We start from the raw sequence: 13,362 nt of genomic DNA on the forward strand, positions 1-13,362 counted from the left end.
TTCCAGGCCCAATATCCCTCAGCACTGGCTTCGCCGCGGCCTCCTCTCTCTTCTGCGGCGGCGCGGCGCGGCGCGCCACGCGTACTCCGGCAGCCACCGCCGCGCGTGATCGTCGTCCGCCGGCGACGCGGGGCGGTCGAAGAGACCTCGGCACCGACACCTCTCCCCTAAATTTTGTAGGTAACTCAGAGCAAGGGTACCCTTCCTTTCATCTCTTGTCTTCAGTTCGTCTCGATCAACTCTTTCACCAACAGCCCAGGAGAATTGGGAACTGCATATTATTTGGTTGCTATTGATGATCGTGCGTACATTTAGTAAATTTATCCTTTATTGCATCTGGATTTTTAATCATGTAGAGGCACGGTGGTGATTCATGGAATGGAACTGTGGTGGTTTGGGGCACATTTGGGTTGCACTTCAGGTGTTCGAGGAAAGGACCAACCATATATAAAACAAAATAGTGTTGATAGAAGGCGAGTGGGTAGCCGCTTTTTCTATTTATCGCGCGCGCGATTTCTGGTCTTGCTATCGCAGAAACGCGCCGCGACACCTGTTCATCTTCCCCGGCGAGCTCCGGCCGGGTTAGGGCTCTTCGGGGTTCGGGTTGCTGGTCCCGTGGCCTCCGGCGGCCTTAGAAGAGGAACGGAGGGGGGCAGGGAAGCCCGGCGGCGGAGGCGGGTTGTGGGCGGCGGCGGTCGGCGGCGGGGACGCTGCCGGCCGGGGGCGGCGGGGAGACGTGCGGTGGGCCAGGCACCGGGCGGGGGAGCGTGGATCCGAGCTGATTAGCGTCGGCGGCGGCGGAGGGCGGCGGCAGAGGCGCCGACGGCGGCGCCGGAGCCGGGGGAGGCGGGGGAAGGCGGGGGCGTGGCGTCTGCGATGTGTCAACCGCAAATCGCACAATGCGATGAATAGAAGCCCCCGTGGGTAGCTGCCTTACCTAGGCATGGGATAGAGAATGAAATCAATCAGCAGTGCAGATCGTTCCCTGTGATTAGGAATTTAGGATAGCAGTCAATAACGCTTTGAGATTTATGTGCGTGTTTTGAAGGGATGTGGTAGTTTTTTCTTTATGCTCATTCTGTATTAAAACAAGTGTCGAGCAAGCCCTTATAACATATCTTTCCTAATATTTGCAGTATGGACCCTCCTCTTCATCTCGTGCACATCAAGATTCTGGCTGCGGACCTTCTGTCCCTTACCGTGCAGCAGACTTCGCCGCCTTCCTTTCTTCGCCGTGGCCGTACGGTTGCTCGTGCAGAGCTTGTCGGAATTGTGGTGTCTCGTGACCGTAGGGAAAAGTTCCTCCGCTTCTTGATCGATGATGGCACTGGCTGTATACCGTGCATCCTATGGTTGAACCGCCAATATCTAAATGCAAACACTTCCTCCGGGCCATCAGATTCTGATCCTACCGCAGAGATGGCATTGAATATGTCGGAGGAAGTGCATCTAGGCACTCTTGTGAGGGTCCGAGGAAAGATTGTCATGTATCGTGGTGTGATCCAGATTTCTGTTAGAGATGTGGTTCTGGAGAAGGACCCCAATGCGGAGGTGTTACATTGGTTACAATGTGTTTACTTGGCCAAGGAATGCTATGATCTGCCACCTGCTCAAGGTGCCACTTGAATGGAATCTATGAAGTGTAAATCTCTGTACTTGCTGGAGAGCAAATCTCTTCTTACATGATCAAGTTGTGCATAATAATCCTTATTAATGAAATACATTGGTGATGGGAGATTTACACTGAATCGAGTACTTGGGCTGTTTGCAACTGCATTAAGAAGTCTAATGCAGCATCACCAGGTGGTAAGATTCTACCCTTGGGGCCAGACAACAGCCATGTGTTCGAAAATAGTTGTGTGTTTATCTTTCAGTTGAGAATTGAAAATTAATTTTGAGTTCTCAGTTTAAGTTGATGTTGACTCTGAACGGTACTCCCTCCATCCCGAGTTATAGGTCATTTTGTTTCTTCTAGATACATAGCTTTTGCTAAGCACCTAGATATAAGCAATTTCTAGATACATATTAAAAGCTATGTATCTAGGAAAGCCAAAACGGGAGTACTAACTAACAAGAGATCTGCATGTCATTAAATTAAGGAGGAACAAAGACCAAAGTACAATGCTGAAAAGACATATGATGACTGGTCCTTAATGCCAGCAGTATTCCAAATTTTGGCATTGGAAGCATCATATATAAATTATTGCGTCTACATGCCGTGGTCCTCAGGGGCACAACAACTTAAAGAAATCCAAGCTGAAGATGATTTTTATCATCTTTTAGACTTTTATTTAGTGTATGTACCATTTTATATTGAAATTCGCATTTGCTGAATAGTTCAATGTTTTCTACTCATTTCTAGAGGCTGCTGTGTTTAAATGTTGTTTGTTATGGGAAAATAAAATATTCTTTCTCTGTTTCAGCACCAAAAGTTTGATTTTGCAAAGTAACTAAATGTTCCTGACAGATTTCCCATCACAATCTCCTTCGGATCCAATTTCCTTATTTGGATTGTGTGCTCAAAGAAGTTCTATCTTTCCCAGTAAGGACTTGCAAACTCTGATTTCGCTGATGGTGAGAATGCTTTGTGAGTCAATGTTTATGTTAAAGTTAAACTTTAAGAGTGGCTTTTGCTTTTATACAGGTTTGAAAACCCCCTGGACCAAACTGTTGTTTCCTGTCAGCTATATATTGCTTCTCCTTAGAATTTATAGCCCTATCTTTAGTTACACAATGTGCGAGTGGAGTCTAATTAAATCTTAGAACCTCCTCAGCCTTTCATGACACATAAGTTGGACAAAAGATGCAAAATTGCATGACTTATGTTTTCCTTAAAAGTATCTGTTGCTCAATTTGAGTTTGGGCATTCAGATCTTATTTTTGTCACAGCTGCTAAAAGCATGCACCCTGCATTGTTCAAAGCATTTTTGATCTTTGACAACGAATTGCTGTAAAGATAACTTTAATCTCAGATATACCATTGTCTCTAGGACAGCATTCCTTTTTTTTCATACTGAAAGGACAACATTCTTTCAGTAGCTAGAAGTTACAGTGTAATCACAACTTTAAGGAAACTCATTGTCTTTAGAGGTCATTGGACAACTTTTGATCCAGAATGGACCCATTGGGTTCAGAAAGTTGGCACCTTCTGATGATTCCCACTTGCCTTTTCTCCTCTTCTCTCCTCCTGCTTCATCCATGGAGATCTAAATCTTTGCATCAGAATCTGCTGAGCCCACCCCAAGGGAGGCATATCAAAAGAGGAGCTCAGTAGTACAATCATTGCGTGCAACATTCTTCAGTCACTTGGTTGATTCCCTGCATATGCACTTCCCTAAAGGCTTCCTTTTTAGCACGCCAAAGAGACAGCCCATGTTATTGTGTTGCTAGTAAATTGTCCAATCTTCTACGTGGTCCCTTTCTATCATACTAGATGATTCCCCATGCGTTGCTGCGGGATTTGAGAGAGCTTTTCAATAAACTATGAGAAAAAATACAATAATTCTTTAAATAAAACACCATGGAGAGCAAGTATAGTAAGATAAATAAGAACTTAGATCGAGTTTCCTAAAAAACAAAAATATTATAGATTCTTTAATAAAGAAAAGCTCATATAAATGGTGCATTTGTAAAGATTATGTTGAAAGCTATATGAGAAATCTCTTGGATGAAAATAATAGATTTTTGAGTTATTCTTTGGTTAGAGAAGAAAGAAACGAATACGACATGCATTTCATGGATATAGGACATGCACGAAGTTGATTGGATGGTTACAATAATAAAGGTGACGTGACTGATTCAAAGAATGGAGAAATAGTAATAAATTCTTATGGACCCTTATAGTGATGCACATGTTGACGTGGATGAATGAAGTAAGTATATATATTCTAATTACTTTCATAAATAAATAAACTATTATAATTAAATGTTAGTGGATTGCATGACATGTTGACGTGGATAACAAAATGCTAGTGGGTTTTAATTGCATGTAATAGTGCATTGCTGAGGTGGATAGCTTGCATGTTGAGAGAAATCTCTAGTGGGGACTAACTATATAGGTTTTATAGATTAGTATGCCACTCACATGCTTTCGGATATGTTGATTGGAGATCATTAGCTTCTGAAACATGTAGTTAGACCATGATGCGCGCTTAAAAATGAATATTAGAATAACATTTCTGTTCTCCATATTTATGTTTGTATATGTATGCCTGATCTCAGGGATGTGCATGAATAGGGAGCTGCAGACGTATAATGTGCTTGGCAACCATAAACAATGCCGTGCTTTTTTTTTACATTTTATATGTAAATCAGAAATGGAAATAGCTACAAAGGAACACATTCTTGTGACGTTTCAAGAGATTGTTATGTTACTTCACCCCTAGGGGACCAATAAACTTCCCTGGATCTTATGATCTTTAGGGTGTGTTTGGTTGGGCTTCCAACCTGCTTTTACTTTTCTTAAAAAAGTCAAAATCCAACCAAAGGGGTTCCCTTAATTGTTTATAGTACTTGGATATGTTGGATGCCTTAAAATTAAACCAGAGAGCTGTTCAGACTTGCAAGACAGAATCCACATATGTTAGAGTAAATACAGATATCTTTGTTCTTTGTTCTTTGCTTTATGTTTTATGATTCTGTTTGAGATCTAAGTGTCTTCTTAAATGTGTTATAAAGATGTTTTACTTTGACAAATTGTTCTTCTTTGCTAATATTGTTTTTCTTTTGTGGAAATATATATATATTCCCTTCTAACATATAGAGTTTTGCAACTCCTGTCTTTCTTAATTATGGATTTTGCTCCTCTCAGTCACCTGCTGTCTTGCTCATATTCCATATAGACTACAGTTAAGAAACCATTTAAGGTAAAAAAACTGTGTGAAACATAATTTATGTTGTTTCTTTCACTCTAATCTTGCTCTGGATTGTTTTCTGCTCAATGAAACCATGTCAATGGAATGTTCATTCGTCCTAGGAACATCAAGCAGTGGGATCATAGCTTAACTTCAGAACAAACTACAGTGTTTAATGTGAGTGTGCAACATGATTGATCCAGTCATAATTTTAGATCAGTATGTTATTTTCCTGTAGAAGGGAGGCCAATACTGAAGCCTGGTAATGATTAGATTCTGTAAGAACTTAAACGGCTCTAGCAAACCCGTCCACATAGCACATTCTGCAGCTTGCTTGGTGAGTAAAAAATGGAAAAAGGAAATAGTGGCTTCAGATGCAGAGGCCAGCCAAGCAGTAGATACACATTGAAACATGTAAATTTGTTCCCAATATTACGGCCATGGCGCATGTGACTCCATGTGGCGCAACAGAAGACCGGTCAGACAACCACTGGAGAGTGGAGACCTCAGTTCTCAGCTACACAGCTGTGTATGTGTGAGTGTGTGTTGGAAGCTTCATGCTCATGAGCCTGGTGTCAACTCACGTGTGCAGTGCACGAGCTTGGACTGATGCCTGGTGGATTGCTCCCAGCAGCACCCATATGTAGGCAGAAATAATTAGTGAGGCGGCAGTAGCGCATGCGTGCTCTTGTTCTGCTGCTCAGGCTCAGCTGGGCGCCGCTGCATTTCTGTCTCTGCATATCTGGAACTGGAAGTCAGATAGTTGACGTCCCACATGCTTTATTATATAATGCATATATCTGTATTACTGTACATAGACACTTGTATTTAAGGCGATGGAGAAGGGTGGTTGTTTGGATGAAAAATAGTTCTGTTATGAAGTTAATATATATCGGCTTGATATTAAGTATTAGTTTAGGATTTAATAAGTTGATTTGTACTACTATCTTGCCTTTGAATGTTTTCTTCTCTAATCTCTAGCTTTCAATGATTTCTAATGTTGACTTGCATGCTTACTTGCAGTTTTTCGAAGATATGGTAGTGTCTGCCTTTCATCCGTCGGGCTACAGGTGCCCCTGGTGAGCAACTTACAGTTGTCCTTTGCTAATCTCTTCTAAAGTTGTGCTTACTAACTTAATTAGGCTCCTAGCATATTCAGTAAACGTTACTCTTCTCAAACTTTGTTTCCCTTATTTTGCCTATAGAGATTAAGATACTTTTTGGGGCTACTAGATTTGTCTTTTAAATCAACGTTCCTCACTAGAATTGATATATGTGGTTCAAGTATTTAAGAAGTGATAGGGAACTGTTCATTGGATATATTGATATATGGAGCCCAATATTGTACTAACATATAAGATCAGTGTGTGGCAGCACTGTTGGTTCATCTGCACATAAGATGGTGTCCTTTGTTTATTAATGCAGAAACATCTAAATCTAATGCTCAGAACCATTCCTGTCTCTCTGTCTCTCTCCCCCTACCGCAGCAGCCCCATGGCAGCATGAAAGAGAAAGAGGCCATGCACATGTGACATGTGGAGTGTGTAAGAGTTTGGGGAAAAAAAAGAGTGGTGGTGGTAAATTCACATCTTTACACCTCCTTTTACGAGCACTGACTTTAATCAGGTCTCCCTTAATGCTCTGCGCCCTGACCCACACCCCTCACTCAGAGGAAATGTTCTCTGATAAGTTTCCCATGGCTGGCCAGGTAAACTCATCTTTGAGCACCTTTTCTCCTCTGTTTTTTTTTGGTGGTGGCGCATCCCCCCCCCCCCCCCCCCACTAATTGCATTGATTTCCTTTTTCAGGCTAGGTGAAGAAGATCTCTATTTAATCAGGTACATCCAACTGGCCATAATGTGATGCTGCGCTAAAATCAAATAGTACTTGCAGCTCTTCTCGATTCAGCAAGGAACATGCATAAACAGTAGTCTATATTCACGTGAGCTCAATTCATAGTCTACCTAGCTAGTTTCATACTGTAGTTGCATGGCCTTATGCTGTTGCTTGCATCTTTTTCATTTAAGTAATCATGAATGGTTTTGTGGCATATAACAGTGTTCCAAAAACGGCCAGTTACCATTTACGGCCGGGTGCAGGCCCAAAATTTTGAACCACCCGCCCAGCATTTCTCAAGAAAAAATGACCTGGTAAAAATGTCTGAGACCTCTCTGTTCAAAATTTCTGCTGACAGTTTCTAGTAACCTTACTTTAAATGTGCAAAACAAATAATTTCAAATATTCGAAAACTTAGAAAGATGGTAAAGCAGCAACTTCCCCCAATGACAAGTGGTTGAATAGCCAGGTTGTCGCTTTATATTGTAACAAAGTTGCATGAAGCAAAAAAAAAAAAAGCTCGGATGATCTGATTTATAAACCTATTCCAGCAGAAAAATCTGATACACAAAATAATTGAGCCCAAGGATCTCAAGGAAACCAACGAAAACTGTTAGATCCTCTTGTCCAAAGAGCTTGGTCTTTTCTAATTTGCCATAGCTTGGTCTTTTCTAATTTGCCATGCATGATGCCATCAGCTTATTTTTTGGCCTCGTACATATGCATGTAAGAACAAAGGATGCTCTCACTTTTATCTAATATGTAATGTGACGATCCACTGCACAGCTAGCTCATCATTTCTCTCTTTTGTTTTCTTGGGGTGTTTATATGATGCAGCCAGTCAAAGATAGATCTGGACCTGCCCAGTCGCCACAAATGCAGTGGGCCACATGTGGGATGGGGAAAGGTCATGTGATCTACTCATAAAATGTCTCTGCAAGCACATCACGTACACAGCTTTGTCATATATGGAACAGAATCTTCCAAGATATTCAAATTCTACAGCCAATTGCCACACCACACGAATGCGTCTGTTGATCATCACAAATAAATGCTTGCACGTTAAATTTGCCTCCAATCTCCCAGTGGGTTATGACTTATGATTTATTTTATGCTTAGGTGCTAAAGCTGATTGCAGCTACTGAGCTAGATAATGCAAGATGTTTGCCATCAAGCCGTTCACACCTCATTGATGGCTTGATGCCTGCCCTGAATTTGATGCATGCACGGGTAGGGGTGGTAAAGGGCTCAACATTTTGAACTAGAAAATCTAAGGGCCGGGCTCTAATCTTATACAATTTTGAACTAAAAAATTTAAGGGCCTTGTTGGGCTGTGAAGAGGCCACTAGGGCCATGGCCCATTACCACCCCTATGCACGGGAGAACAGGTGTAGAATATCTCAGCTTTGGGGCTAACTTGACTGAGACAAACTGATGCTTTCCAAATATCAGAAAAAGGAATGGGGAAAGGGATACAGGAACCCTTGCTGCATCTCCTTTGCACAAAGGCAAATATCCACATATACAATGTTCATCCCATTCTTTGTCCTTCCATGCATGTTTTTTTCTGTTTCAAACGTTTCGTGGCATTTTCTTTTATGGAGCGTAAAAGTGGGTGTGGTATATCTTTGCAAACTTTCTCTGATCTCCAAATTCCAAGAAGAAATTAAGAAACATTCAGCAACTTCCCAAGAATACGGAAACTCTGTTCATCAAAAGTGGGTGTGGTATTGGGTTTGTTCTTTTGCAGGTGGATCTGAATTAATGGAAGCAATTACAGCAGGTAGCACACCCATGCATGCAGACCAATGGATGGAATAGAGCAGTAGAAAATTGATGCTGCATCACAACGAACCCATCAAAGGAAGTATAGTTTTGTATATTCCACTCCTATGATTGTCCCTCTCACTTCTTCTAATTCCTGTGTCTTGCATAGAAGTCACGGGTATGCCTTGAAACTTGAAAAAAAAAAATAAAGACGCATGCAGTGTCCTTGTTCCTTTCTCTGCAAACAAAACAAGATACCTCTGTGAGAAACCATATAGCTAGAAGGCGATCGATGTGGCTGTGAAGAACACAATTTGGTCACAAAATACCACGGGGATATATACCAGTCAGGACTCTGGGGCCAGTACAGTACACAACATATATGCTCATCTTCTCTGGAAATTTTATATGCATATCCTCTGAAATTTGATGACTCCAGGTCCAGAACCCAAGCATGCGTGCATTTATCCCCTCTCTTTGTGCATGTGTACTTTGCCCTGGCCTTGCATGCAAGCCAGGGTGCTATCACGTCAAATCATAGTGCTTGTAAATGTAGCTGTGTAGTATTCATGAAGGTGACTTTTGTATCTGTATTTAAGAGGAAAAGGTTGTAGAAATAGGAATCCGTAACCTCAATTGTTAAAAATGATCTTCCTTTAATTTGCAGTAGTTATGTGTCTTGACATTATTCTACTCTCTGGTGAACTACTATGTCTTCTTTTACAGAAGAACTATATATTCATTGCAACTAATTTGTCTGATGCCACCAATGTGTAATACTAATTCATATACTGAGTGGTATATAGTGTGGTAAGATATATAATAATGGAAAAAAAAGCATTGCTGGGATAATGTATTCCAAAATACGTATATCTTTCTATTGACATTAAGTACTAGAACCAGGCAATAAGATTTATTTTTATAGGGTTGAAGAGGACACCCAGCCACTCAGGCTTGAACCTGCTCACAAAATAGTGTTACTTCCCTGAGAACCGGTTCCAGGGAGTTTCACGGCCATACAGGTTCAGTGCTCCCCTTCTTCTCAAGTTTTTTTTATGGACAGTAAATCAAAATATTGAAATGTTAGCTTTTGGAATTTCTTGTGGCAAGTAGGTTTAGAAGGAGAAAAGACGTTGTATATACCTAATTTTTTATTTGGTCTCTTTGTTGGTCAAAGTTGCTTCAGTTGGAATGTAAAAGTTGAATTTCTGATTCACACAAATGCTGTTGTGTTTAAGATGATATGTATAACCCTAATTAAGCTATATCTATCTTGTTCAGAACTCCACGAGTCCTTTAAAGAAAACTCTTCAATGCTTGCATCATCTTCTTTTATTAGAGCAATATAATACTATCAGAAACTTCAATCCTAGATCCCACATGCGTCGAAACATATTTATTGGTGACATTAATTGGAGTCATATATAGGTTATGCACTTCCCCGGCTAGCTTTTTAGCTATCTGTGTCTGGTAGTACGGCATCCATTGATACATAGTATATAGCTGTAGTCTTGTAGCAGATCGATGATGATGAGCGTCAGTTATCAATCACCTTAAACTTAGAATTCATTGCCAATGTTTGAAGAAGAAGAAAATCCTTGGTTTGAACAGTTAGGGTTCTGCTGGTAGTAGCATCAAACTGTACTTGTGTTTGTAGTTAAGGCATGACGACATATGTAATTACTACTCCTACGTACTCACTACACAAATTACGAGCAGTTCGCTTCCATTGCAGGAGCCAGCAGGCATAGGTGCCATGGAATTCATTTCCTCGTGATTCCTCGTGAGCACTGAGCACAGCCCCTCCTAAAAACCAAGCGGTGCTAGTACGTGCCAAGCGGAAGTGCGTGCAGAGGCCAGAGGCAGGCTCGCACAGATATCCATGCATATGCATGTATAATGGTGAGAGAGAGAGAGACTGGAGGAGACTAGAGGTCCAGACTCCAGCTTTTTATTTGAATATTTGAAGGTGGCGCCCTGTGCCTGCACGTGTGTATGTGTGTGCTCCAGTCTCAGACAGTGAGACTGGAGATATAGCTCTAGAGAGGGAAGAAGCCTTCTTTCTCCTGTCTCCTCCCCCCTTCTCGATCTCTTTCTCTCTCTCAAGCTTAGATAGAGATAAGCCGCAGTGCTGCCTTGCTCCTAGCTCCTTCTTCCCCTCCTCTTATCTTCTCACAGATGGCATTCCTCGTGGAGAGGTGCAGAGGTGGTGGTGGAGAGATGGCGGCGGCGTCCATGGACGTGGAGATGAGCTCGCACGCCGCCAAGCCGGTGGCGCCGGCCCCCTTCCTGACCAAGACCTTCCAGCTGGTGGACGACCCCCGCACCGACCACGTCGTGTCGTGGGGGGAGGACGGCGCCACCTTCGTTGTCTGGCGGCCGCCAGAGTTCGCCAGGGACCTCCTCCCCAACTACTTCAAGCACAACAACTTCTCCAGCTTCGTCAGGCAGCTCAACACCTATGTAAGTGAGTGTCTCCCTGCTGGCTGATTCTTGCTTGGTTTGATTTGGAGGCTCCTGTGTTTCTGTGCAACTTAATGGGGATCCTAGATAAGCTTTATTATTTAAAAATCAGAGCATTGCTGGCATTTTCATTGTGGATGGTGTTTACGTTAGCTGTGAGATTTGATTTGTTTTCTACTCAGAAATGTGTTCTTTTGAAACGAACTCAGGAATGTGTGGTAATAACCACTAATAATTTGGTGGTGAAAAGATGAGCGTGAAATATATGCATGTCTGAAGATCTTATTGCTGTACCTGACTACCTGTTGGTTGGTGGTGACATTTCATCCTTTCGATTTCGTGTCTCCCAGAATGTGACAATAGGGATGGGTGGTTGTGGACGTACTGGGAGTGTGGGATAAGTCTTGTTGCTAGATTTGAAGGTACTGCAAGTGTGCTTCCCACCTGCAGATTTTTATTTTATTTTCGTGTCTTCAAAAATCCATCTTTTATTAAAAAAACTCTGTTACCTTTTGCCTTTTTTGTCACAGAATTTTTTTCCTAAAACAAGGAGAGTGCACGTTGACGTCATCTTGTTCTTCCATATATGCGGTTGTGTTGGGATTCTCTTTTTCTAATATTTTTTTATTATTTTTTGAGGACTGAGTTTGATTCTTTTGAACTAAGCTCATCAGTTGGATTCTTGCTATTTATGCTTCCTCATACCCAGTTTTGTCCACAACTCCTCTCGTACTTGCAAACCAATACTTTGTCACGAGTTCACAGCAAGCCATTATATATACCACATTTACAACATCCATCACTTCTTCACCCTCCTCTCATCTGCAGTTAGCACGCCATGAAATACACATTCATACGCCTCTCGTGCACCAGTTAACAGTACATCATTTTTCTCAGTGATATTCGCCTCCCAATCATTGGCAGAGAAAAGATTGACATAAACACTTGCAGTGCTGTAGCATCAGTCCATGTAGCATCGATTTTCACTCGGGCTTAATTCAGAGTTGTGAGTCTTGTGACAACCAAGTAATAAGCATTCGAATTAACTTGGGTAGTCTTGCAGTTGCTGTGATTATCATGGGGCTTTTGCAGGGCTTCAGGAAGATCGTGGCAGACAGGTGGGAGTTCGCCAACGAGTTCTTCAAGAAGGGCGCCAGGCACCTCCTCTCGGAGATCCACCGGAGGAAGCCCTCGTCGTGCTGCTCGCAGCCGCCGCCGCCGCTGCAGCCACTCCCTCCGCCGCACCAGCCTTACCTCCGCAGCCTCTTCTCGCCGCCGCAGCCGCATCCGCCCCCGCCGGCGTATTACCGCGTCCAGGAGGAGGACCACGGCGGCGGCAAGGAGGACTTCCTGGCGACGCTGTCGGAGGACAACCGGGAGCTGCGGCGGCGCAACTCGCTACTGCTGTCGGAGCTGGCGCACATGAGGCGGCTCTACAACGACATCATCTACTTCCTGCAGAACCACGTGGAGCCGGCGCCGCCGCCGCCGCCTTCGGCCACCGGCTGCAGGCTGGTGGAGCTCGGCTCTGCTGATAACGCGTCGCCACCGACGACGACGCGGAGGCCACGCGGTGACGGCGAGGAGGCGCCGGTGAAGCTGTTTGGCGTGCGGCTGAACGACGGCAAGAAGAGAAAGGCGCAGGCGGCCGTGCTGCTGGAAGAAGAAAACGGCGATGGTGGCCATTGTGATGGGGTCGGCGATGGCGACGGTGACCACAATGGCCATGATGGCGATGACCAAGGAAGTGAGACGTAGGTGATTGGCGTAGCACGTAGATTGTTTTTGTAGATACAGAGGTAGCACGTACGCTGCCGCAGGCTAGCTAGCTAGCAGGTAGGCATGCATCCATTTTATGCGAGTTGATTAATTGGAACCTTGCTTAGAGAGGAATCATATCATTGCCCTTTTTTCACCTTTGCATGGTCCCATTCTGCATGCATATATGCGTGGCTAGCGGGGACAATTCAAGTGGCACTTATATAATTTTAGCTCAAAATTGTATAAAATTAGAGCCCGACCAATTTAGGACCCGGCTTTTAGATAATTTAAATCAAATTTTAAGGTCATTTACCACCCCTATGCGTGGCATCATTAATCTTGCTTCTTTTTTCAAAGGAATGGTTTGGGTATTGGTGAAAATTTAGACACGGACAAGAATATATATATATATATATATATATATATATATATATATATATATATATATATATATATATATATATATATATATATATATATATATTTCATCTTGCAAAAAGGAATATCATTTTACTTTTATCCTAAGTCAAGTAAAGATTGAATAAGTTTATAAAAAATACTAATATCCTATTTATATACCAAATAAATATCATTAGATTTATCATGAAATATATGTTTACAGTATACCTATTTGTTGGCTCTATATACTCCAAACTAAAGATAGTTTGACTTATTAAAATAT

The 13,362-nt window shown here is 42.5% G+C and overlaps 2 protein-coding genes and 1 long non-coding RNA gene across 5 annotated transcripts; all 3 read left to right on the forward strand.

Annotated features, from left to right (window-relative positions):
• The first annotated feature begins 36 nt into the window (after positions 1-36).
• LOC120652262 (CST complex subunit STN1) lies at positions 37-1,748 on the forward strand. 2 transcript variants are annotated; one of them, XM_039930026.1, is made up of 2 exons: positions 37-176; positions 1,137-1,748. In XM_039930026.1, exon 2 carries the CDS (start codon positions 1,138-1,140, stop codon positions 1,624-1,626), a length of 489 nt encoding a protein of 162 aa, XP_039785960.1. In that variant the 5' UTR covers positions 37-176; position 1,137; the 3' UTR covers positions 1,627-1,748. The 2 variants fall into 2 exon arrangements, with proteins under 2 accessions (XP_039785960.1, XP_039785959.1); XM_039930025.1 differs by having other exon boundaries at positions 38-180.
• A 3,451-nt stretch (positions 1,749-5,199) lies between these two features.
• On the forward strand, positions 5,200-7,914 carry LOC120648801. The gene is made up of 3 exons (XR_005665090.1): positions 5,200-5,932; positions 6,341-6,561; positions 6,662-7,914. It is a non-coding gene; the product is annotated as an uncharacterized LOC120648801 (long non-coding RNA).
• A 156-nt stretch (positions 7,915-8,070) lies between these two features.
• Positions 8,071-12,834, forward strand: LOC120652263 (heat stress transcription factor B-4d-like). 2 transcript variants are annotated; one of them, XR_005666511.1, is made up of 3 exons: positions 8,071-9,478; positions 10,192-11,925; positions 12,012-12,153. XR_005666511.1 is itself a non-coding variant. In XM_039930027.1 (3 exons), exons 2-3 carry the CDS (start codon positions 10,635-10,637, stop codon positions 12,675-12,677), a joined length of 951 nt encoding a protein of 316 aa, XP_039785961.1. In that variant the 5' UTR covers positions 8,071-9,478; positions 10,192-10,634; the 3' UTR covers positions 12,678-12,834. The 2 variants fall into 2 exon arrangements, 1 of the variants encoding a protein (XP_039785961.1); XM_039930027.1 differs by having other exon boundaries at positions 10,192-10,919; positions 12,012-12,834.
• The last annotated feature ends 528 nt before the right edge of the window (positions 12,835-13,362 follow it).

Source organism: Panicum virgatum, chromosome 9K, assembly GCF_016808335.1.
Source record: "Panicum virgatum strain AP13 chromosome 9K, P.virgatum_v5, whole genome shotgun sequence".
Lineage (NCBI taxonomy): Eukaryota > Viridiplantae > Streptophyta > Magnoliopsida > Poales > Poaceae > Panicum > Panicum virgatum.

Bases quoted from the DNA above. Each gene is read 5' to 3' on its own strand.
- LOC120652262 (XM_039930026.1), top strand. From the start codon at position 1,138: ATGGACCCTCCTCTTCATCTCGTGCACATCAAGATTCTGGCTGCGGAC.
- LOC120652263 (XM_039930027.1), top strand. From the start codon at position 10,635: ATGGCATTCCTCGTGGAGAGGTGCAGAGGTGGTGGTGGAGAGATGGCG. The intron at 10,920-12,011 runs GTAAGTGAGTGT...GGGCTTTTGCAG, and splicing joins TCAGGCAGCTCAACACCTAT to GGCTTCAGGAAGATCGTGGC.